Raw genomic sequence first — 26,317 nt, 5'->3', positions numbered from 1 at the left:
TTCTGTCACAGAAGAAGGAAATCTCAGTTACGTTTCTTTTATTTCTTTCCTGGGGAGGTAAAAAAACTTTCATCAGTCATTTTGCTAAGCTGAAGGTTGCCTGTTTCTTAAGTAAGCAATGGCCATGCAGTTGTGGGTCTTCAAGTAAGTAACATCTTTTGACAAAATAAAGACATGGTTTGGAGGGGAAGGGAAATGGCTGGAGGCTAAAATGTGTGTGAAAAGCCACAATATGTGTACTGATTGTAGAGCTGGGATTATCTGGTGACAAAAACTGCACTCTTGTGCAGTTGTGAAATGACCTGTAAGCTCCAGATAAACAACTTGTTCCTCTTCTGTATGAGGCATTAGTCCAACTGGGAAATATACTGTCAAAGAATGAAGTGTCCACATCATGTTTATTTTTATCAAAATATTCTGATTACACGTCGCATTAAAAAATATAATGCTTGCCTAGTGACACAATCCCTTTAAGGGATCTTGGAAATTGCTTGAAAAATGTCTTAAAGAAAGAACTGAAATATTCATTACTATGTTAATCAGTATCATATATTTAAGTTTTTAACAATAGCTTTTATTTCTTAGCGGGACCATTTTAGGAAATGCTCTTATTTCCCCCCTCCTTCCCCAATTTTCTTTTAACTATAGACATTTCTGATCTTCTGTGTCATGGCTAGTAGAGAAGAGTAAGCTTAAATAAATAAAATGGGAATAAACCCTTTGCTATTATAACCCCTGAGATATCGGAAAACCTTACTGCAAGAAAAGAATAAAAACAACACCTAACACCTGCAATAGTCTAGAGTGGAAATGTTGACTTTGTACGTGTATGCTGAGTTTATGTTCATGAATTGTTAAAAAAGAATATGTTACTACACAAACGTTATTTCATGTTCTCATCAAAAAATTACCCTGATTAAAATGATCTTGAAAAAATGGCAGTCTAGTAAGAATTGTCCTGAGAATTGTAATATTTTTATAGTGACATGTTAAGATTTTTAATGCCTTTTTCCTCCTCCATTTCCAAATCTTGTATTCGTATAAGATTTTCAGAGGTGATGTATTTTATTTCAAAACATGAAATTTACTCTCTGGATATATTAAAAGATTGTTAATTAACCTGTGAACAGGCAGTTGGCAGAGGCAGAAGGAAGACATGCTTTCTTGTATTGAATCAAATTACATTTTGTTATGCAACACATTGATCTATTTACTCCATGGGACTCACACTGTGTTAGCTCTTTTCCTGTGGCACGCTGGATGGAATTGATTGATCGATGCAGGATTCATGAGAGAATAATCTTCCCTTCACTAAGAAATTGCCCAGGATATCTTTGGATGCCTTCAATACTAGAATAATCTTGTTGGCAGCAACAACCATATCATTTGCAACAAAATAAAATTGTGTTTTTTTTTCTGCAGCAATAAAAATTGAGCTTGGCTAGCTCAAGAGCTGGACTGTTGCTTTGTAAACTAGTTGAGGACTGCTTTTGCATATTGAAATGTATGGTGATATTTCTGATGTTTTGTTGCGACAGCTTCTTTCTGATTTGAAAGATGGCCTTTAACCATCAATGATTCTTTTTGTTGCTCCTGGCGGCTGCTCTGAATTTAATAATAGAGTTAAATGTCCCCTACACAGTCTGCTGTGTTAGCATTTTCATTAGAGTTGCAATAACAATTAATGTGGCAATTCTACAATTTTACTAGGAAAAGCATTGAGCAGTTTGGAAATCTGCCGTACAGCAGTTTTCTTATATAAACCAAATAGATAGCAAATCGATTTTCTAACATACGTTCATCTTTACAAACTGTATCTAGCTACAATAGTGTTTTTCCAGGACTTTGTAAATTGCAGATCCACAGTCAGCCTCATCTTGGAACCACCTCTTCAACCTCCAATAATATTAGAGTGGGGAGACGCAGTGAGACATGAAAGGAGGGTTGTAGCTGAATCATGAATATATGAATCTTAAATTTGTTGCACTGTAGCCTTTCAACGATCTTGTTTTGTTACCCTGAAACATGACCGATGAGATTTCTTTGGATGGACAGGTTCCTGTTAATAGCATCTAATTGATGGGATCCTTTCTGATCTCTTTATTCAGGTATCCCCACACTTTGAATGATTAGGACATAATGACAGCTGAAGATTCTACTACAAGGATGAGTAATGATTCCTCCAGCATGCAGACAAATAAAGTCCCTGAAGCTCTCTCTGGAGCCCCAAACGAGGCCGCACTATTGCAGTTATTAGATCGTACTGGCTACACCATGGTTCAGGAGAACGGGCAGCGAAAATATGGCGGTCCACCCCCTGGCTGGGAAGGCTTACATCCTCCTCGGGGATGTGAAGTCTTTGTGGGCAAAATTCCTCGTGATGTCTACGAAGATGAGCTGGTCCCTGTGTTTGAGGCTGCAGGACGAATCTACGAAATGCGCCTGATGATGGACTTTGATGGGAAAAACCGTGGCTACGCCTTTGTGATGTACACCCAGAAGTACGAAGCCAAGCGTGCCGTCAAAGAACTGAACAATTACGAGATCCGTCCAGGAAGACTGTTAGGAGTGTGTTGTAGCGTGGACAACTGCCGGCTGTTCATTGGCGGGATCCCCAAGATGAAAAAACGAGAGGAGATTTTGGAAGAGATCTCCAAGGTGACGGAAGGGGTGCTCGACGTCATTGTCTATGCCAGCGCAGCCGATAAGATGAAGAACAGAGGATTTGCCTTTGTGGAATATGAAAGCCACCGAGCAGCGGCCATGGCCAGGAGGAAGCTGATGCCTGGCAGAATTCAGCTGTGGGGACACCAGATAGCTGTCGATTGGGCCGAACCAGAGATAGATGTGGACGAAGATGTCATGGAGACTGTGAAAATCTTGTACGTGAGGAATTTAATGATTGAGACCACGGAGGATACAATTAAAAACGTCTTTGGTCAGTTTAATCCTGGCAGCGTAGAACGGGTGAAGAAAATCCGAGATTATGCTTTCGTGCACTTTACGAACCGGGAAGATGCTGTTCATGCCATGAACAACCTCAACGGCACTGAACTGGAAGGGTCCTGTCTGGAAGTCACCTTGGCCAAACCGGTAGACAAAGAACAATATACCCGATACCAGAAAGCAGCGAAAGGGGGAGGAGCAGCAGCTGAAGTGACTCAGCAACCGAACTATGTTTACTCTTGTGATCCGTACACTCTCGCGTATTACGGGTATCCATACAACGCCCTGATTGGTCCCAATCGAGAATATTTTGTGAAAGGTGAGTGTATAAGTTTTGGCACAGCTCAGGAGGGATTACAGTTACATCTCAAAGACAGCTGACCTTGTCTGGGCTTGGAAGCTAAGAAGGGTTGGGACTTTGGATAGGAGGCCACCAGGAAATACCAGAGGGAATAGGCTTGACTGGAAAGTTGAAAAAACATTCTTGAAAAAGGCAACGGCAATCTACTCCCGCACTGTTGCCAAGAAACCTACAGGGGAATGTCATCAAAGTTGGAGCCTGGGTAGAGGAGATCTTTTCCTTCAGTCTGGCTAGGTGGCAGCATCTTGCTAGGCTGCATGAGCTTGAAAAGCAAAGCCTGATTAGCACTTGGATGAGAGACCATGAGGAGATCCCAAGGCTGTACACTAGACTAGGAAGTGGACGAAAACAACCTGGAAGAAGGCATTAGTAAAGCACTTCTGTATTGTTGCCAGGAAAAGCAAGTAGATGCATTCATTAAGTCACTAATAGCTGAGGTTAAGTAAAAGGAGATTATTTTTGTTATATTTATTTCACTGCTGGGGCCTATTTTTCTTAAGTGGCTTTCCTCATTTTAATGCTCTCCAGATGTGCTGGGAATACAATTCCTAGAATTCTTAGACCTTGTGGCCAAGAGGATCGCCTCAGATTGGGGAAGGTTGATCTTTGACCTTGCTTAACTCCTATAGAATATTTTTAAAATCCTGCTTGCTAAAAATATTTCCAACTTCTCAGCTCCAGCACACTTGTGACTTAAAAAGCAACATGCAACACGAATGAAAAAAGAGAAATCATATCAACCCCTATCTTCCTCAGTTTTAATTGTCATCCCCTCTAATATTGAATTTGGAATTATATGTCTGCGGGTTTGAAAACCAAACCGCAGTAAGAAAGATATTTCTGTGTTCTTGGAAGATTCCAGGGGACACAGAGGCATATCTGTGCATCAGTTAAAAGGGAAAATAAGAGATGAAAGGAATCCTCAAAAAGTCTGCTGTGAGGTCCCAGGAGCTATATATATTGTCAATAATTTTTATTACTGGTTTAATTGGGAGTGATTTATGCCTAAAGTTAAAATAACATCCTTCCCTGTAGTGTGGAAGGATATGCAGGAGAACAAGGAACAATAACTTTATGTCCTCTCCAGATTTTTTTTTCTTCCCCTCCCCTGCCATATGATTGATAACAATAAAGTGATGAGGTTTGGGAATCACAGCTTTATTGGGGTTTATTGATTTTCACTCCCTTTATACCTCAATTTCAACCCTTTCCTTCTTAATGGATGTCCTGTTGACTAATGGGTGGGAAAACATGGGAGAGTTACAAAGGGAATCCAAGATAATGTGGACCAGAGGAAAGCTAGTTTCCTTTACTATTTGCTCTAGTAAGGTGGTATTCACATTGACTTGAGATTTTTTCCTTTTTTAAAAAAATGGAAAGGAGATCCAGGTTCAAATTTACCATCAGCCATGGAAAGTCAACTTGGTGACTTGGCCAATCTCTCTCAGCCCAACCTTTTTCACTGGTTTGTGAGGGGAGAAAAATATGGAGGGAAATGTGATGTAGGATGCTTTATGCTTCTGAAGGACAGGATAAGTGGGATATAAATCCAGTGTATGAAATAATACTAGTCGTTACTTATCCGTGATGCAGACTTGTGAAAGCATTTTTATTTTAGTATTTTTAAATGGCTTGGCTGATCTGGAAAGCTAGACAAGGTTAAACCTAGTTAGTACATGGATGAAAGGCTATCAGAGAACCTTAAAGCTTTAACATAGACTGGGAATAATAATAATAATAATAATAATAATAATAATAATAATAATAATAATAATAATATAAGAAGAAGAAGAAAGCAGTTGCAAGCCATTTCCATATTGCTAAGGAAACTTCCATACTGCTAAGGAAACTTCATGAATTTGTCTCTATAAATCACTAGGAATTAAGCTTGACTGGAAGGTGACAGAAAAATGAAAAATGATGAACAGTGTCCCTCATAAGCAAATGGGATTCCTTTGTGAATTTTTGACTAGAGGTTGACTTACATTTAATTCTACCACCTAGTAATGAAGTCCATTTTATGAGAGATTGCAATTCCATTATCTTAAAAATATTAAAATATTAATACAATAGCAAGAAAAACAACTGGAACATGTAAAATATAAGAAAAGGGGTGAAGTGATGACTAAGTGAAATGCAACAATTGAATATTATAGAAATAACACAGCTCAGATTTTAAAGAACAAATTTAACTTCAAGTACATGGAATCATATTATCTAGGCCTTCCCTGAATTGATAAAAAGCCAATTCAATGGCCGAGAAACCACTACTGTAATTTCATCAACCAACCTTTGATATCTGCTACAGATATCTTTCCAGGAACACGTAACAATCTCTTTTTTTGTTGTTGCAAACATCCAGGAATAATATGTCCAAAGTTCATAAATAAATTCCAAATATCTAATTTAACAACTCATGAATATCTTTAAATCTTAATTCTCCTATTAACCATTTTTTTCATTTAATTTCATTTTGTTGTACTTTAACAGATACTTAAAAGTGCTACCAAGAAAAAAGAGGAACAAAGGAACAAAAAAAATAAAAAGATTTATAGGTTATGCAAAATTGAACAAGAATTTTCAAGTAACTTTAGATTAACACTATATAATAATTCTTATATTTTAACTATTATTGAAATCGAATCAATAATTAGGAAAGATAACCAATATAATAAGAATCATAAATCAGAATAAACAATAGAAATTTAATTTAATTAAATTTAAAATTTCTATCTAATTTAGGAAAGTCTGTCATAATGAATCAGGCAAGAGCTAATATTTTAAAACTTTATGTTGAAAGAAGCCCAAACTTTAGATGCAGTACTAGTCCACATGCAAAATTATAGTCCATAAGCAGTTTCCAGTTAAATTAAATTTTATATCAAACTTGTTATTTTCAATACAAAATTATTTTTTACATTGATGCATATCACCATAGCCTAGTCCACTATTCTTCTAAAGAAGGATTTGTGAGCAATTTGTAGTAGGAAAAATAAGTATCTTGGCAGCTGTCACCATACACAGAGCTAACTCCATATACTTTGTAGGAATATAAAGCTTAATCATGCTTAGCAGAAAAACAGCTGGCAGGAAAGAAAAGTTGGCATTTAAGATTTGTTTTACTATATGGTGAGCCAGCTTCCAGAATTGTTGCACTTTATGATATTGCCACCAAGCATGAAAAAAATGACCCAACCCGATTATTTCCAGCAATTTTAACATGAATTACCCATTTTTGCAATCAAGACTGGAATAATATTCCAGTGCAAAAATATATTGTACCAGTTTTCTCTGGGTGTAATATATGCAGTAAATTTGACATTTATCTTCTATTAGTATGTCCGTTGTTGCATATCAGTTGTCCTGTTTAAACTCTGCATCCGTTTAATCGTATAGCCTTTGGCTTGTTCAGTTTATGAATTGTATTTGAATAACAAGTTATAAATAAGCCTTAAGAGATATTCTGAATTTTGGGATTTTTGACTTTGGAAAAGCCACTGAGTTTTTCACCTTGTTTTCATAATTCCTTTAGAACTATGCTACTTATTTGAAGATATTGGAGCCAGTTTCTGACATTCCAGGGAGAAAGTCTTGAAAAATTTCCCCCTTGTTTTATTAAAAAATAAATCTTGCACTCTCTAAGAATTATTCTCTCTCCATTGATCAATTTTTTTAAACATTTGCCTGCATGAAAAAAAAAGTATCGAAGGGGCTATAAAGACTTCTTTTTCTTCTGTAGTTATCCCATATTTTTAGTACACTATTTATAATTGAATAATCTCTTATAGACTGGACACTTCTGTTTGTATCCAACCAAAGATATTTATGCAAGCCTTCAGGAGACCTGCTCGCTCAGTAGAGGTAACCTAGCCATATGGTGGTATGATCCAATCTGTAATCCAAGTTAAACAACTGACTGGATAATATAGTTGGAGATTTGATACAGTCAGTCCACCTCATTCTTTTGTGTCTTGCAAAATCCTAAATAAATCTGCAGTCTTTTGCTTGACCAAATGAAGTAGGTTATTTGTCTTGCCCATTGATTTAATACCTGTTCTTCAATTCTTATTGGAATCATTTGAAAGAGAAAGTTGCTCCTTGGTAAAATATTTGTTCGCACTGTTGATATTCACCCTAACCAGAACAAGTTTAACTTTTTCCATCTTAAGATATTTGCCATTATATTTTTCCAAATCTGTGAAATATATTTCGTCAAGTAAATTCCCACGTGTTTGATCAGTTTAACAGGGACATTAAATCCTGTTATTGCTTTTTCTCTTCCAATGAATTCCATGTAATCATTTGTGCTTCTTAATCATATTAAAATATTACCTGGATATTAAGAATAATGAGGCAGTAGGGCATGACCAAATCATATGTGTTAATGGTCCTTCAAATTTATTGCATCTGCAGCAAAGAAAGATAGATGACCAACCCTAAGCAAATCTGTGGCAAATTTCTTTTACATTCCTACTTTTGTCCTCTGGGGGTAAAATTCCACAAATGAGGCAGAGTGATTAATTAACAAGTTTCTCTTTTGAGCCTGAATGTAAGTTTCCAGCATTTTGGATCACGCCAGATTAAAATCTGTGATCTCTCCTGGCTGGAATCCCCAGGAAAATACAGAGGGAACAGAAATGAACTGCATTCTCTAAGAATCTTTACTCTGGAGGTCTCCTTCTATCTCACTGATCCCATTCATTGATGATACACATTTTGCCAGTATTTTATATTTTATGTAAGCAGGAAATATTTTATTTCCTTGTGACTTATGTAAAATTGCACAGCCATTTGGCTAATTTGTTTGAACAACAGAATGTCTAATTTAAAGATCCACGGCCTGGGGTTAATATGTAATATTTTTAAAGCTACACAGGCTTATACATTTGGGCAGAGAAATGAATAACTCCATTGATACCTGTGGAAGAATGTGAGTGCATTGATCATGCTAGCTCTCCATTATTAGTTGTTTCACAGATAGGTTAGAAGATTTTATTTCTTGTCTCCCTGCATAATGCTTTAGTAGATTTACCTTGGATTTCATTCTTGCTAGTTTTTAGATGACACAACCTGTTTTGTTTTGCTTTGTTACTGTTTTTACTGTAACAAACGAACAGAGGTAGCCTTGTGAAGCTTGTTGCCCCAGAAATAGCCAAAAGTTTTAGAAATTTTGAATATAAACAGGCTTCTCCTTGTAAGTTCCCTCTCTATAAATGAAATGTTTGGTATGTAATCAAATCATTGCATATCATAATATACTTTACTGAACTAGAATACTTACGGGGGTGATACAGGTATTCTAGGGTGATATGAATCGCCAAGATCAAACCTGGGATTTTATATGAATTGTCAAACTGAATTGATGCAATCTGAAGCTTTAGTAGAAAGAAGTGTATGCATGTGCAAAAATCCATCATTTTGTTAATCAACTCAAAAACACCAGATCCAGTTAGAAGAGTCAATTCAAAGGAGAACCACCTTTGAATTGAACCCCTGGTGTATTCTCTAGTAATTAGAGAGATCTGCAAGAAAAGTTTTCAGGAAAGAGTTCTTCAGCAGCTGACCAGCCATACCTTTCTCCAAGATTCTCTATTCCATTTGTCCTCCTCTAGGTTTCCAGTGGCCCAAAGGTCATGCTCAATTTTTCTTGGGCTGCCTTTGTTCGCTCACAGCTTTCTTTCTCTTTCTTTCTTTTGTGGGTCTGTTGTACTGGTGGAGATTTCAGGGTTTCTCTGTGTGTACAGATGTTGCCCCTTTATTTGTGTATGGTCCAATACATGCTCTGCCCGCAGAAGCAGTCCCTGGAATCTCCAAGTGGAAGTAGATCCACCTGGAGAGCTGCTGCTGCTATGAAGTGGCAGCAATACTGGAATTCAGTTTAAGTCCCCTTTCTAAGAGCCTGTATTTTGGCTATCCAAGGATAAGCAATTAGAGAATATGTTTCTGATTGGTAACATAAGCAGAGCTGAAATAAAAGGCTGAAGTGTCAAGTAGTTCTGCTTGATGTTCTAATCAGCCACCCATGCCTGCCTGCTTTCACCTTAATCCATTCCATCCCATCCCATCTGCCATCACATTTTGATCCAACTTTATTATATAGCGTCTTAGGTGTATTCAACATTTATTCTTCACAGTGGTGGACTTAGCCTTCCATTCTTTCCCATAGAATGTTTGTACGTTTGCAAACCTTAGGACATCCCCAAATCCAGTGATAGCCTCCTTTTCTGGATGTCATTTGGACCCATGAAGATCTGCACATCCTTCTGAACTTCATGTAGAGAGGCAATAATATGGTAAACTAACCAATCAACTGCAGGAATGAGGCCTGGTCCTAGAGAAACAAAGCATAAATTCTCAAGTTGCAAAATGGCATAGCTCCTCTCTTACTTGACCACCCTTAGCTTGGGGTGGTCCAGTAAGAACAGTTTTACATCCATCCATATCATGCTATTCCCTTTCATGATTAGTAGCATTATACCAAGGAGAAGAGTAACAGATGGGCCCATGCTGTTCTCTTGTCTCCCATCATGTTTTAGTCAATCATTTCTTATAATGCTTTTTAGAAAGATTAGGTTAGGTTACTAGCCTTAATCATATCCATGCCACGTACAACTTTGCCTGCTAAAGGTAAGGACCCAAGAGCAGCCAGGTTTGATCCAAACATGCCAACATTATTCAATGCGAGTTAGATGTTCTGATTGGGAAACTACCTTGCAAATCAACTTACTGTTGTCCAGTTCTCACCAACTCGGAGATACCTGCACTGTACAAGCATTCTTTATTTCCAGGTATATACATTATTCACCGATACATCAGAATTGCTTTTACTTGAAATTTTGTGGATACTGTGCTTGTTTTTTCCCCACAAAATTGTTTGTTGCATGAATCATAGATTAGAAGAACTACTAATCCATGTTTGTTGTGCTGTCTCACTATTTTAAAAATCCAGGTACTGCTTAGTGGCTGTTTATATGGATCTAAGAATAGCCCTTCTAAACAGGTCAAAGCCCATTTGGGGTCAGCATCCTAGGAGCTCATAAACAGGACTTCAGAGTAGTGCCCTGAATCACCTCTGCTTCCTAGCAGTTGTTATTTACCACATGCTGCTTTTGATTCTCACGGTGACAGAAAGGCATGGAGATGAGCAGCTATGAGAGTGCCCTGCTCCATGGATTTATCTCATCCCCTTTTAACATCAACTCGGCTAGTGGCCATCTTCACATCCAGTGGCAGCAAATTCCATAGCTAAACTATGCGTCTTCCTAAGCTAAAAAGTTCCAACTAGAGCTGTCTTCCTTCACAAGGCAGCAAGTGGAAACTTCTGGTCATTTTGGTTACTCTGGGCTGAACTTTTTCCAGCTCTGAGATAGCCTTGTTATTATATTTTCAAATCCCTAATATTTCCTAGTAGAGGAAGGAAGAGGAATTGGCAATGAGCATAGCAAATTTTATGAGGGGATAGTTCTCTGTCAGCTGAAGCACTGATGTCTAGCACCTTAACTAAACCCAAGGTGTTTCAGAAATACCTAAGATTCCGATAGAAGAAAACATATGTAGCTCAGGGTTGAACTGTGGTCCTTGGTGCTCTCTGAGCTTGGCTGTTTGCTTGCAGATGTTTCATTACACAACTAGGGAAATCATCAGTGTGAGTGACTGTGGGGTTTGCTCCCTGTTTATGTACAGTACCAAAGACCCAGTAGCCCAAGAAATAAAAACAGGAGTCATCTACAACATACCCTGTAAGGACAGTAACAGCCACTATGTAGGACAGACAGGCAGAAGAGTAGCAGAGCACATCCACAAACACCAACCAACAGTCAGAAGACACAATGAAAACTCCTACCCTAGCCAAGCTCAGAGAGCACCAAGAACTCCACATGTCTAAGATCGCTTAGAAGTCCCTGTACCACTAACTCAAAGTCTGATCTTCCGTTGCTAGGGCCCAGTTGTGCCACTACTGTGGCTGGGTAGGCATAAATTAAGCAATGTGGAAGAAGTGCCATTGTGTTTCTGGTGTAACTCCATTGACAAACTACCATGCCAATTTGGAATTGCAGGAGAAGCAGGAGGAGCTGAAGTTGTATTGGTGCTTTGTGCTTGTGCAGAGTGAGAGCAAGCCATTTAGAGCACTGGGATTGCAGGAGAAAGAGGAGGCACACTGCTGTTCAGGCTGCTTTTGTTTTTTTAAACAAAAATCTTCAAAAATCTTGATTCCTCTGCAGGAATGCAAGTTCCTGCAGCACTTCCACTGGAGCCCAGCAAATTCAGCACAACTTTCTCTCACAGCTTAAGAGTTCAGGGAATACACTGTCAACCTTTCATCTCAAACTGTGATGAGGTTGAAGTTATTTGGGTTTTTATTTGGGGAGGGGGGGATCCAGCAACTGCAGCAGAGCTGCCCAGGAATGCAGATTTAAAAAATAAAAAAAGTTGTGTGGCTCTTCCCAGCTGCACAGTTCTTTGGGTAAATGTGCACTTAAAAAAACAGCAACTTGTTGAGAGAGGAGCGAAAAAAAAAAGCCTGCCATGAATTTCCTGCTTGCAAATGTTTTCCCCTTTCCCGAGGTCAGAAAAGACAGTGGGAGGAGGCAAAACAGGTTGTGCGCCTTTTCGATTGCAGCCGTTGCTAGGTTAGAACATACTTAACTTGATAGCAGAGGGAAGCTGCACTTGCCATATAATAGTAATAAAAGTAGCCGAGCTGAGAAATAATGTACAAAGTAGTATCCAAGCCCCAAATCCCATGCAGGAGTGTGAGTGTGACAGTTTGATGATGATGGAGTACATTTTTTTTCCTTACCCATAATATTTACTGATGCACCCACAGTTCTGTCTTCCAAGAGTGACTTGGAAAAGCCGGTTTGGACTTTTTTGCTGAAAACAACAAAAAAAATGAACTTGTGATATATGGGTTTGCTGATTATAAAGAGTAGAATATGGAAAGAAGGGAGCCATGATGTAACCTTAGAGAGAGAGGATAAAATATAAATGCATTTATAACTGCTGTAAAGGAGATTGGAAGCCACTTCTTTGTATCTTTTTTCCTTTTTCTTTCCTTCATCTTTTTTCTTTCATTTCTTTTCTATTTACTTACCACTTTTCTTTTACTTTACTTTCATTTTTCTTTAAACTTGTATTTTACACTGTTTTTAAAAAAACCTTGTCAAAAAAACTTCTTTAATAAAAATTAATTTAAAAAGAGAGAGAAAAGCCTGTTTTCTGTCTGATAACAGCAAAAAAAAAAAAAGCACCAAACGTTACTTCTTTTCTGTGTTCATGATCTTACTAACAGGGCTGCTGATTGGAAAACTTTTAAGTGATCTGAGTTTTGCTGCTGTTTGTAAATCAGTTGTTACAATGTGTAAGCTTGTATGTGTTTATCCCTCTAGGAGGCCTATTATTGCTTTTATTTCTGCATCCTTAAAAAAACAGCCTAGATTGCAGCAGAGGGGCAAAAGGAAAGACTGAACAGTGGTCAGATGGATGGCACAATGCAATATGTCTTTCCATAACAATGGAGGGTGGCACCGAGCTCTGCCCAACAAGGGAAAAATGACCATAAATCCTCTATTTCTATTCCTTTGGCAGTGAAACTCTACACACAAATGGCTAACCAGTTTCTAAATCTGGGTTGCCTCCAAGAAGTCCCTTTCTTTGGGGCCACCAAAGCCAACAAGGCAGTTCCCAAAGTTTTCAGTGTTTAGGCAGACTCATACAGGAAAGACAGGCCTTCAGATAGCCTGGTTGCAAGACAACAAGGGCTGTAACCAATAGGTCTACCATCAAGGCACCTAGCCCATAACTAGCGTTGTGCACTATGGAGCTGCACAGCTAGCATTCCTTTTCAAGGTAGAGTTCCATGTTTGCATATCCAAGCTGAACTATGGCCTAACTGTAGGGTTTTGAACAAACTGAAATGCCTAACCTATTTTTGGTGGTGGCCCCCACGGAGAACATGTGACAATAATCCAGGCAAGATCAAGCTAAGGAGTATCTCTAGGGATGGGAGGATTCAAAGCACCTTCCTGTATAGATCAAATTTCTTTTCATCACAGCATGTTCTCTCACCAACTCCTAAGTTTGCCTTCCCTCTGCACTTCCTAGATCAGTGTTTCTCAATCTCAGCAACATTAAGGTGTGTGGACTCCAACTCCAACTCCCAGAATTCCTCAGCCAGCATCCACCCACCTTAAAGTTGCTGAGGTTGAGAAACGCTGGTCTAGATTGTCCCCTCTCCTGAATGTGTCCCACTTAGGTTTAGTTGCAAGCTTTCTTCTGCGAAATCAAGTTCTAGAGCAATGGAATTAGAAAGATTGCAAAAACCAGTCTGGATGGTTAGTAGTAATAGTTATAATAGAGAATGGGGCTGAGTATTAAAATGCTAAAAGCCAACGAAGCCAAATCTTTGCAATTTCCGGATGTTGCGCACCATATCAGAAATCAGGCAAAATGTTTTCAGAGTCTTCCAATGTCTTTTTCCTTGCTAGTGTTACATCATAGCCTTTCGGTGAGCTCTGTTGCAGGTCCCATGTGTAACTTACCTGTTTTGTATTTTTTATTTACAAGCAGGCAGCTTTAGAGGCAGAGGACGAGGTGCAGCGGGCAACAGAGCGCCGGGTCCAAGAGGGTCATACCTGGGGGGTTACTCTGCAGGTCGTGGCATATATAGCAGATACCATGAAGGGAAAGGGAAACAGCAAGAAAAAGGCTACGAACTGGTTCCCAATTTGGAATTGCCTGCTGTCAACCCAGTTGCAATTAAACCTGGTACAGGTCAGTATGATTCTTAGGATGGGAAGAAGGTGGTGGGAAAGGGTTTAAAGAAACTAGGGTTATATTTCCTGTGCTGGTGGACCCTCTTTTTCTGGTAGGAGTCGTTTGTGCCTCTGAAACAGAAGGGTGCAGCTTCTGGGGGAATGGTTGGTAAAAATGATGGAACTCAAAATGAACTTAGAGAAAGATCAGCTACTACCTTTATTTAGTGGCTGGGAACCCCTAATGGACTTTTTGCTGAAAGAAGACAAAATGTGATTTATGGATTTGATGATGAGAAAGGATAGATTATGGAAAGAAGGAAATTATGATGTAACTTCAGAGCAGTGTTTCTCAACCTTGGCAACTTTGAGATGTGTGGACTTCAACTCCCAGAATTCCCCAGCTGGCTTGAGAAACACTGCTTTAGAGAGAGAGAGGGTTAAATATAAATGCATTTATAACTGCTGTTAAGAAGATCAAAAGCCACTTCTTTTTTTCCCCTTTTCTTTCTATTCTACTTTCTCTTTCTTTCTTTCTTCACTTTCTTATTATTTTTCTTTGTTATTCTTACTTTCAACTCAAAATTTCTACTGTTTTTGTTCTGTTGAAAACCTCTTTAATAAAAATTATATATTAAAAAAAAAGAAGCATGCAGCTTGTGTCCAAAGTGAGCAGCGGTGCTTCAAATCCAGCCTGGGGACCACTCATGCACTGGTCAGCAACTTCTTAAAGGATCTGTGCCTTGTCCTGAGACTGTATAGTAGCCATGAAGTCAGGATGATACAAATTTGAGTTACGGAGCTTCCCTTAGCAGCAAGCTACATAATACATTCCAGTCGTAACGTAACATGGAGATGGCCTTATTTATGTATCTACTCTGGTCTACCATGCTTTTACTGTAATGGCTACAACCACATAAATCCTGTTAGCTGTTTGAGAAAATTCAACACCCACACTGGATTTACAAAAGAGATCTGTTACAGCTTTGAAGGATTTGCTGTGAGGAGACAGAGAGAGGATCAAAAGAAATCAAGCTTGAGGACATTATTTTAAGGGATTAAAACCTAAGATTGTTAGAAGTGTGGGGAAGTAATACAGAGTCGGCTTATCTGATCAAGGTTAAAATAGTTACGTAGCTATTTCTGGTAGCCTTTAATGGAATTTTGCTGACTCGGAATGAATGATGAGGACTTAAGATTTTGTTAATAGTTAAGAGATGAGCTATGGGAGGAAGACTGCATTTGTTGTATCTTAAGAGATGGTGATAATTTACTAAAATTGTTTGTACTTGTGATGAAGGAGGAAGTTACTTTATTCTTTTTTTCCTATTTTTACTTCTTCTTTTTTTTTCTTTTTTCCTGCACTTTCCATTTTTCTTTATTTTTATATTGTTTGTAGTTTGTTTTAGTTTCATCACCACTAATGCTGGCATCTTAACAGACACTAGGGATGAATCATCCAAAATTTCTTGAATAGTGTGGTCTTGGTACAAATCAAGTCACTGGGCTTTTAATACAGAGCATTAAATAAATCCAGAAGATGGTTGCTATGCTATGTACAGTAGCATGCTATGTAGTTAATACATTATATTCTTTGCTCCGTGCTCACCTAAATACAGTGTAAGTATGTGTAAGTACCAACCCTCAAACTCTCAGGCCTCTGGTAGAGGACTGAGGTTGAGGAAGACACATACCATCCATAGGGGTGAGAAGAGAATTTTTTTATATAACAAGGTTACTTCTATTTCTGGAAAAGATAGCACAGTATTTTTTAAATCTAAACCTAGTTAGCTGGTTTATATGTACTTGGAATTCACCCAGTTGTGTAGCAATGGCCTACAAATTTCCTTCTGAACGTTCCATTAAAAGATACGAAGGCAACAGATGAAGTTACATTACAAAATATCACGTTGTGTGATTTTGTGTGTAATTTTTTTAATGCCAACTTCTGGCCACGTCATTCTCCTATCAGTGGCCACAGCATAACTTAACTGCTTCATAGGCAATTTGGCTGTTTAAGAAAGTCTTTGTACAGCCAATGGTTGGAGCAGGTGATGAGGTGTGCAAGTGATGCTGCCTAATCCTTAGTACTGAATTGTAAAATTGTAGAATTAGACCAATCTAATCCTCTGCAGTGGGCAGGAATACCATTTGAGCCATCCGTGAGAGATGGCTGTCCAGCCTCTTCTTAAAAACCACCAAAGATGGAGAACCCTCTCCTTAATTTGACCATTAATTCATCTGGCCTAGTATGTCTCCTGTGACCAGAAGTGGTTCTCCAGCTTTCAGCAAAATCATTTCACTGGAGAGGAACTGGGGCCTCCTTCATGCAAGACCACTGCACCATTACCATTAGATACTTCAAGAAAAGATGAAATCTTTCTTGTTCCTTGTAAGTAGACATTTTACTTTTAGGATTCAGATTTATTGATTGGGCCCAGAAAAATACATATGGTGGGCTACAGACCATCAGTTGTCTATCCCATTCTGTCTGATGATCTAGCTTAACTAGGCAAATCTTCACCCTTTCTACTCAAAACAAGTTGGGGAAAAAAACTGTTACCATGAGAGTTCCTCAACAGGGGAGACATCCTATTTTTTCCTCTGCTAGCCAGAATACATACAGTAGCTTACAAATTGCACCCCAGATCCATAAGCAACACTTCAACATTTTGAACGTTTATCACAACTTATTTCTGAAATCCATCTTGGGTTCTTTCAAAAATTGGACAGGCCCTCATGAGTTCTGTCTATTTTCCAATTAGCTTTCTTTCCTCAACTGTCAGATGTCTCTAATATTTTCTAGGAGGTGATGAATTTTGCTGAGGCACTTTCTTCTTTCTTGCTGACAGTGATGGAGAAGTGAAGAGATTTCCTTGCATTTTGGACTGAAATATGCAGACGTGAGACCCATGGCTATATGCCAGGGCTACACAATATCCTTCTATGAAAAAAATAAACATCCTCCCTTCGGTGTGCACGTAGGAGATTATTTACTACTTTAAAGAAAGAGAGCAGGCAGAATGACTCTAGTATTACGTTGAATCAAAACGTTGGCCTCCGTTCTTGATCCGATAACTAAATCTTGATCATGTGTACAAGGCTATTCAAGCTTTACTTTTGCTAGATTAAAAGCTACAATTTTAATGTCAGGTCTAACCTGATCATGCATTGCTCTGGTCTGTCGTAGTGGCAATTCCAGCCATTGGAACCCAGTATTCCATGTTTCAAGCCACACCAGCAGCCAAGGTGATTGACGATGGGAAGATCCACGCAGTTGAGCATATCATCAGCCCCATCGCTGTCCAGCAGGATCCAGCAAGCGCAGCGGCGGCGGCTGCAGCGGCTGCTGCTGCCGTAATACCTGCGGTTTCCACCCCGCCTCCTTTCCAGGTATGATTTTTAATCTAAAGATTCCAAAGAGGCTTTCCTGGGGTGCAGAAATACCAGCCCCTTCAAGTACTGTTGGTCAATGAACGCTTGCTTGCCTGAAGAGAAGAAGACCTCATTCCTTGCAGATAATAGGTCATTGTAGATGAATGAAACATACAGTTTTCCTGGCAGACTATGTCAGACTGCCTTTAAAGCCATTTTGGGCATTCAGAGTTGCATCAGATCACAACTAATTTTCTGTCTTTGGGAAGGAAATAGCATTATGTAGCGGTCAGGCTTCTGCTGCTAGTCACTCCATCATCAGAACGACGAAATGTGTCATGACATCATAATAGAAGTTCCACCCTTTTGAACTTGCATTGGAACTATAGGACCGAGGGGTAGAGTTTGGAAACTTTTAACATTTAGGTTGACTTACAACCACAATAGGGACTGGAAAATTTGTCATTAACCAAGGCATCACGTGAGCGCACCCAATTTCACAATATTTTTACAGTGGTCATTAAGTGAATCACATGGTTGTTAAGTGAACCATGCAGTTAAGTGAACCATGCAGTTCCCTATTGATTATGCTTGTCAGAAGCCATCTGGGAAGATCGCAAATGGCGATCATGTGACCCCAGGACTCTGCAACCGGTTAAATACATGCCGGTTGCCAAGTGTCCAATTTTGATCATGTGAACATGAGGATGCTGCAGCAGTCATTAGTGCAAGGACCGGTCATAGGTCACTTTTTCCAGCACCATCATAACTTTGAATGGTCACTAAATGAATGGTCATAAAGCAAGGACTACCTGTAGCTTCTGATCTTGTCCAGCTTCAGAATTGTAGTTACTTTAACTATGGTGCTTTTAGACAACCCAGATTCAGAATCCATGACTTGAAGCGGTCTTCTCTGAAACTAGATGCAGTTAGGTAGCACTAACCACCATTGAACACCCTCCTGGAAGCTTCCTGCTGGTGTGAAACATGGAAAATTTTGCTTGATGTAAAAATGAGGCCTGTCCTTTTCTGGAAATCCCCAAGTATGCCAGAATCTTGCAATATCTTTGCTGGATGGTGCCCTCCCTCCATCATAACTCCTTGAGGTTTTTTAAAAAATGTTTTTTAGTTTCTTCTACAATGCAGTTATGGTATTTATTTTGTATTGAATATCAAGCTGCGTTCAGACATGGGCAGTTGCAAAAATTAAGGGAACAAGAGGCAATGGGAGCAGGGTGAATAGCGCTGATTTATTATGGGATGTGAGCTTATCAGCATTCTGTCTGGCCTTGGTTCTGAAACAGATTTCCTTCCATCCCTCCCAGTCAATTTACTTGTTTCTACAATGCATGAGAAAAATGTTACTTTCTGAGTTACTGCACAATGCAAACCTTCCAGTTTAAGGCTTTCCTTGAGAGAAACGGGGGCCTCCAGCAGGAAGGAGAAGCTAAAGCGTGCAGCTACACAGGAGGGGATGCAAGTGATGATCTGTGAGCTGTGGCGTCATGACACAAATAATGCAATTTGCAAATTTGCAGCGGGCATTGGAACACAAATATATCAGAGTGGGATTTGCATTGTGGCGTCACTGTGTGCAGGTTTCTGCTTACGCATCACTGTGGCCTGCTTTGGGCGCTGCTGCTTTTTAGTACTCTTTCTATGTTCCAGGGATGTCCATGGGGAGGGGGTCAAAAAAGTCAGGATGGCGGCACAGCCATACAGGCAAAGCCCTTTTTGCATGTATGGTTCTGGTTGCCATGATGACTTTTTTAAATGTCTCCCTGTGGACATCCCTGCTGTTTCCATCAGAAAAGAACACAGGACCGTATTGCAGGGCTAGCATAATCTCAGACCCAGCTTGGTCTCCTGCAGTTGGGATTTTATAATGATGAACATTATCAGCACACAGGTAGTCTTCATTTACCGACTGCTTGTTCAGTGACTGTTTGAAGTTACAACGGCACTGAAAAGGGAGATTTACGACTGGTCCTTGAAGTTGTGGATGTCAAAACATCCCCATGGTCATGTGATTGCGATTCAGGCACTTGGTAACTGGCATGCATTTATGACCGTTGCAGCATCCCACAGTCATGTGATCACCATTTGTGACCTTCACAGCTGGCTTCCAACAAGCAAAGTCAATGGGGAAGCCAGAAGGAAGTTACAAGTTGCAGTCACATCATGTCACACTTAACGACCACAGATGATTCGCCTAATGACTGGCTGGAACTGACGTAAGTCGGGTGTGGTCACATGATGTTTCACTTTACAACCAAGTTGCTTAGCAACGGAGTTGCTGGTCCCAATTATGGTCAGTAAGTGAAGACTCCCTGTACAGTGTTTTGCAAGCATAAAAAAAGATTGATGTTTAAAGTAAGATTGGGGCTGGAAAGTTGTGCTAAAATTCTAGGTTTCTGAGTTTTTTATGGGCAGCAGAAAAGAAAAGGAGAAGAGGAAAGACAGTTCCTCCTTCCAAGCAGGAGGATGCTAAGCAACAGAGCTCAGCAGGAGCAAGTTATGCATCATGAGAAAGTTTTTAAATGAAGGCTGGAAACTGCAGATTTTTTCTATCCTGAAGAAACAAGGATTGTCCTCCTGACACCCCTCACGGCTGAGGCCCAGGTGTTTGGGCTTGTAAAGCAGTATCTCTTTTTCAAGAAATATCTGTATTAATCTCAGCAGAAAGCAGTGGGGTCAGACCGAGTTAGGACTTAAATGGGAGACCACAAGAGAGCCCAGGGGTGAAGGCTGGAAAACCACTTCCATATTGTTCCCAAGGAGTCGAGCTCGACTTGAGGAAGACCTTCCTCAGCTCTCGGTCCCATCTGTGTCCTGAAATAATTCGCATTCAGCATTTTATCTCTCCAGTTTGGTACATATTTTTATTCCTTGAACTACCCATAATTAATGGGCTCAGCTTCCCAAGCTGCACCTGGGCTCTTCAGTGTCATATGGACAGAGTGGGGCACTGCCAATCTCAAGGATGCACAGCCACTAAGTAGAGAACCCACATGGGCAAACGGTGAAAGTGTTGGATTGGCACCGCGCAGACCTAGATGCTAGCACACCCTCAGCCAAGGAAGCTTCCTATATGACTTTGGGCCAGTTGCCATCTCTCTGCCCATCCTACCTCATACAGTGGTTGTTGTGGGGAAACATGGAAGAAGGGAACCCTTTGTGCACCCCCTTGAACTCTTATACAAATGGCAGGAAATAAATTTAGAACATTAATGAATGAAATGAATGAAACCACCACCTGTCCAAGAACATGCGCTGGCCTGATTCCCAACATAAAATGTCTAAGTACATGAAGCAGAGTTGTCTGCGGAGTGCGTGTGTGTGTCAAACAAAGTCAAGATGGTAGCCAGAACTGTGCAACTGAAGCCCCACCCTTTCGTTGTGGCCACCATCTCGACTTTGTCAACCTCCACAGACACCCTTATGTAGAGACTAGTTGCTTACGGATTGTGGCGGAGTTAACTTTTGAACACCCTTTTTGGCAGGGCCGTCCGATAACCCCCGTGTACGCCATGGCGCCCAGCGTGCAGAGAATTCCAGCCACGGGAATCTACGGCGCAAGCTACATTCCGTTTGCTGCCCCGGCGGCTGCAACTATTGCTACACTACAGAAGAACGCCGCAGCAGCTGCTGCCGCTGCAGCCTACGGGGGCTACGCGGGGTATATCCCCCAAGCATTTCCGGCTGCAGCGATCCAGGTCCCAATCCACGACGTCTACCAGACCTACTGAGGCTGCTGGGCTGGGGCAGAGAAGGGCAAAGCTGAAGGAACTTTTTACTATTTATGAAGAAAAACCTACTGTAGAATTACATGCTTGGGTGTCAGTAAACTGAGGATAAAACCTGGAAGTGAAGTTTGTAACAAATACAGCATCATGTTTGAAATCTTGTATACAGATGAAGTTTTTACTAACTTTTTAGGCCTTTTTTTAAAGGAAGTAATACGCCTGTATTCCTACATTTCTAACATGGCTGTTTTTGAAGGCCGTGCTTCCATACAGGTGTATACACTGTCCTAGATTTTGTTTTTTAGTCATTTATTTTCACCGTGTGTGTGTTATGAAGGTTATTTTTTAGTAAGTCCTGCACTCCAGAGATGTCTATTTTGTAGTGCCTTGAATAATATATCAACTAAATATTAAAAAGTACCTGAACAGGTAGGGAAAACTTTTTAAACAATATATTTTGAAGAATATATTTAAAGAGTACATGCAAAAGATTTTTTAAAAGATATATATAGATAGATAGAGATACATACAAATGTGTGTTTTATTTAAGAAGTTAAACTGGAAAGTGCAATTTGAAAGTTACTGAGACTTCTGCATTATCTCCTGGCATTGATAAGATTTCTTTGCTACCTAGAGCCACAAATGTTGTAGAGACCAGCCCCCATTAAAACTATTCTTAATATTAAGGAGAATTTTTGTTTTACATTCTCAAGCGAATCATACTCATTTTTTCATTTTCACACTTGATGTATAAGTCATCGGTGTAATAGGAAGAATATTATTTTTCCTTCATTTATTACAAAAGTTGATACCCTAGGATGGAGAAAAAAAACCACAATATGGGAACATTGAGAGGGCTTTAACTGCTCCAAGCCCTAGCTGTAGGCCTCATTTTTCAGAGTGGTTACTTTATTAAAAAGTAGACATTATTGGAAACGGTGGGCAAACAGTAAGATTTGGTCTTCAGCCCTGGCCTACCCTGAAGCTGGGGCATTCAAGCATAGAATCATGGGCTGTTTAGCCACTCATGAGTATCTTGGTTGAATCAAGAAAAGTTCTGGAACCTTTCATCCATGTGCAAATAGCAATTGTCAGATTCTCTAGATCTTCTGTCTCTTAACTTCCTTTATTGCTAAAAAGCTAACGTAAAAATGAAAGGCCTGTTTCTCTCTGAAAAATAGAAATCTTTACTGGCGGTCAGAGGATCCTAAATTTATATTTATCTGAAGTCCATATTTCCAAATCAAATAGACATTAAAATAGACGCATCACAATGGCTGTGTTTGCATGGATTCTAAGCCAGGAACTCAGCTTTTTGAGCAAACTAGGTCAGTCTTGCAAGAGACAGCCAAAGGAACTGTGGTTTGTTTGACCTAGTTTTGATTTATTCTACTCTCATTTCTTCTGCCATTTCCCAACTATCCTGCAGCTGCAGAGGACACTTTTGCCTAGGAATGTGTGGGTATCTGTATGCTGCATTCTTTTCTTTCCTTTTTCAAGGGCATCCAGGTGTGGGTCAAAAAAATCAAGATGGTGCCAGCATCCGGGGGATCAAAGCCCCACTTCATTTTTGTGCACCTTGTAATGTGGTTTAATCCCTGTGAGATGCCCTGGTATTCCCTAAAGCCTTTTTTGAAATGTGGTGTGCAATAATGCGCCAATGGTGGGGGAATCAAAAGGGCTGTGGAAGGAGATTCTGGGCATACACTGGACCTTCAACAGAGCCTCCTCCCCAATGACCCCAAAGAAGTGTGGCTCCTGAACCTCGAAGCTTGTTGCAACATAGAGGCTGGGTGGAAGGAAGTGTGGAAATGCGAGTCATTGTGTGCCCAACTGCTTAAGTGCAATTCCCTGGGATCCCAACTCGGGCACTGAATGTGCATTAATCTCTGTGGCAAAGTTAGGCTATGCCGTGTGGCTTATATTTAAGTTGACATTCATATGCTTTTAAGGATAAACTTCGCTAGCAAATCTTGGCTGAACTGAAACTATAACATGGAATATCAATATTTTCAAGAAGCGTCTTCCCACAGTGCATGAAAACTGTAAAGTATTTTATGAAAGAGATAAATGGCAGTAATTGTTTTTTTATAAGGTGGCCTTTGAATATATCTCCTGTGGCTTGAATTACTGCTCCACCCTACCTCAAAGGGCTACTAGTACTACTGATTTTTTTTTTCCTAAAGAGAGTTAGTGTGCTTTAAGCAGGGAGTCCAAATGACCCACCTGTTGGATCATAAGCCCTATTTGCTGTTAAGCTCTGGACTCTAGGTCTTTGTGAACTCAAATATTTCAACATTTCTGCATACCACAAGTGCCTGGCCTTCCCACAGAACACTACTGTCAAGGAAAAAAAACAAAGTTACAACTTTTCTTCTGGCCACTAAACGTTTGGGAGGGGGTAGGAGTGGGTGAGTGGGATCTTTTGATACGAAAAAACTTTCAGCCCTGTGGGCCCTGATTTAACTAAGAGATAAAGCATTGCTACCAGTGCCAAAAGCACACAGCAAATATATTGAAGATAAGATTGTAAACTTCATTCTAGCCTGGTTTTATTTTTAATCTCTGGCTTGCAGAAGAGAGAGAGAGAGAAAGAGGGAGAAGCAGATTTTTTTTAAAATTGTAACCCAAAGAAAAGAGGATGTGCCAATTACCTAGATACCCTTAGAACAACCACCGAAATCAAGGTTTTACTGTAATTAAAATACACACGCATCCAGTCTGAGACTAACACTGGATCACAAACAAACACCAGGCATTGTTTTTAAAAATGCGCTTCCCCATGGGAACTCAGAACTGTGGCTAAGAGCCAGTTAGAACCCTGGTTGCTCAGTTATTGATCAGCCCCCGGTCCGAAGTCTGACTTGACAACAATTTCTGAACCATTTCATTGATACACTACTGAGACAGCTGATGACTTGAAATGTGAACTTTTCTTAGGTTAAGAACAAACGAGAAATGTTTATATATATATATATATATATATATATATGTATGTATGTATGTATGTGTATATATATATATATATATATATATATATATATGTATATGTATATATATTCATATTCATATTCATATATTCTCATTTTCTGAGGTGGTATTAGAGCTGGTGTTTTACTGTACTTCTGTTCCTTTGTATGTGCTGTTGCAGTTTCATTTAAAAGTACTTTCTTAGGATGTAGTAAATAAAACATTCCTTAAAAAACAGACCCTTGTCCTCCATTCTAGACATATATTTTACCACTGTTCAAGTTAATTAAAATGGTTTCAGGTGTTCTGCTCAAACTTCAGGCCAGAAATGGAGATTCAGGCACATCCTCCTCTGTCCTCTTCTGCTTCCATAAATATTTGGCTTGTTCACCTGTGTCCTGGTGGTGTGAATTTATCTGCTGGCCCTCCATGTCATCAGACGCAGTCAGTGGAGAGCAACAGATGCACACGAAGTTGCATCTAATGTTGGATTGTCCACCCTTCTCCAACCTGGCCCTTTCCAAATATGGTGGCCTGCAACTCTTTAAATTCCCAGATAGCAGGGACAACTTGGAGTTGCAATTGGAATGCATCTCCAGGTTGGAGCAATCTGTCTTAAAGGCTGTATAATAATTGGGATTCCAAGGGCAAAATGTGATTGGAAGTGGTTGTGTAGCAACTGTTGGAAATGCCTTAAATTAAATGAATCTTTACCTGGGATTGAGGAGGACAGCTGTGCAAGTCCAGGGAAAGATGCAGTTGCTGTATGATGTCCCCAGTGGGTACTAATGTGCATACTCATTCATGCTCCAAATGACATTTTACTCTCTGATTCAGATTGTTGCACAGTGTCGCTAGTAATTTCAAAGGTTTATCTTACGGCCCCATGCAAACAGTGCATTATTGGTCCAAAGCAGTGTTTCCCAACTGCAACAACTTTAAGGTGGGTGGACTTCAACTCCCAGAATTCCCCAGCCTGTGGAAGTCCACCCATCTTAAAGTCGCTGCAGTTGGGAACCCTGGTCTAAAGCAAAGCTCTTGGCCCTGTTTGAGAGTTCAATGCAAAGTTACACTGAATCCTTCAAAAAAGAGGATAATATCAAACTTCTTACAAATGCAGTGTCATATGCAGTTAAATAGTGTAGAGCCGTGTTTCTCAACCTTGGGAACTTTAAGATGTGTGGACTTCAACTCCCAGAATTCCCCAGCCAGCATCTTAAAGTTCCCACGGTTGAGAAACACTGGTTTAGAGGGATAGGTTGTGGGCTTCACTGATGCAGAAACATGCCCAAAGTGATTCATAAAACCCAGATAAAATTACTTTTCTATATTACAGTATTGGATTTTCTCTGTATGCCAACTGTCAACTCATTCTTAAGGTGTAACAAAGACTGGCTTGCTCTCTGCTATGTGGGATTGGTGAGTCAAAGAAAATCCTCTGAAATGGACTCTTATTCTTGAGAAGGCAACTTTCCTTGTAAGCAAGTGTCTTTATCACTGCAGGTTTCTCCTGTGTTCTGAAAAAGCAGGATAGTCACAGATTGCTGCTATTTGCACAGTATTGCAAGCTGCAACCTTATTGTTTCAACATAAGCCTGGGAAACTACTTGTGTTTTTCTCTTCAGAGGAAAGAATGGTCTCAGAAGTGGGAGATGTGTTCATCTTTTTAAAAAAATTATTCCTGTTTGTTAAGGCAATGGCAAACCACCCCACTATAGTCTGCCAAGAAAATGAAAGCGGCGTCCCCCCAATGGGTCAGACATGACTCGGTGCTTGCACAGGGGACCTTTCACCTTCATTAACTCGAGATGGCCATATACGTAGTCCTTGCCTAGTTGTGTTGGTTGATCCTTGCCACATCACAGCATTTTTTGCAATACAGTCCTTTTTGGAAATGACTTGGGTGGGTGCTCATTTGCATTTCCTCACACCACAAAAATAAGGCAATTTTGTAATCATGGCTAATTACAGACTGAATAAACTGCATCATGGGTTGGGGGAAGAGGCCTGGGACTTTGATATATCTGCCATTAGCAGCTTTGTTTGGGGGGCTGGGTTCAGACAACACACTAAGCCTCACTTGATGACCCATCAATTTTTAAATAAGTTTTTAGAGCCCCTTGCCTTTTTTTGAGGAAGGAAAGATGAAAATTGTAGGATAAGGC

The 26,317-nt window shown here is 39.8% G+C and overlaps 1 protein-coding gene across 3 annotated transcripts; it reads left to right on the top strand.

Moving 5' to 3' along the window:
- The first annotated feature begins 2,108 nt into the window (after positions 1-2,108).
- RBM47 (RNA binding motif protein 47) lies at positions 2,109-24,389 on the top strand. Of its 3 annotated transcripts, none has more exons than XM_063310134.1 (4): positions 2,109-3,265; positions 13,877-14,080; positions 17,252-17,454; positions 20,940-24,389. In XM_063310134.1, exons 1-4 carry the CDS (start codon positions 2,140-2,142, stop codon positions 21,183-21,185), a joined length of 1,779 nt encoding a protein of 592 aa, XP_063166204.1. In that variant the 5' UTR covers positions 2,109-2,139; the 3' UTR covers positions 21,186-24,389. The 3 variants fall into 3 exon arrangements, with proteins under 3 accessions (XP_063166204.1, XP_063166203.1, XP_063166205.1); XM_063310133.1 differs by having other exon boundaries at positions 13,874-14,080; XM_063310135.1 differs by lacking the exon at positions 13,877-14,080.
- Positions 24,390-26,317: the final 1,928 nt, after the last annotated feature.

Source organism: Candoia aspera, chromosome 8, assembly GCF_035149785.1.
Source record: "Candoia aspera isolate rCanAsp1 chromosome 8, rCanAsp1.hap2, whole genome shotgun sequence".
NCBI lineage: Eukaryota > Metazoa > Chordata > Lepidosauria > Squamata > Boidae > Candoia > Candoia aspera.
Note: the sequence above shows the minus strand (reverse complement) of the source record. Positions and strands in the feature narration are given on the sequence as shown.

Bases quoted from the DNA above. Each gene is read 5' to 3' on its own strand.
- RBM47 (XM_063310133.1), top strand. From the start codon at position 2,140: ATGACAGCTGAAGATTCTACTACAAGGATGAGTAATGATTCCTCCAGC. The intron at 14,081-17,251 runs GTCAGTATGATT...GGTCTGTCGTAG, and splicing joins TGCAATTAAACCTGGTACAG to TGGCAATTCCAGCCATTGGA. The intron at 17,455-20,939 runs GTATGATTTTTA...CCTTTTTGGCAG, and splicing joins CCACCCCGCCTCCTTTCCAG to GGCCGTCCGATAACCCCCGT.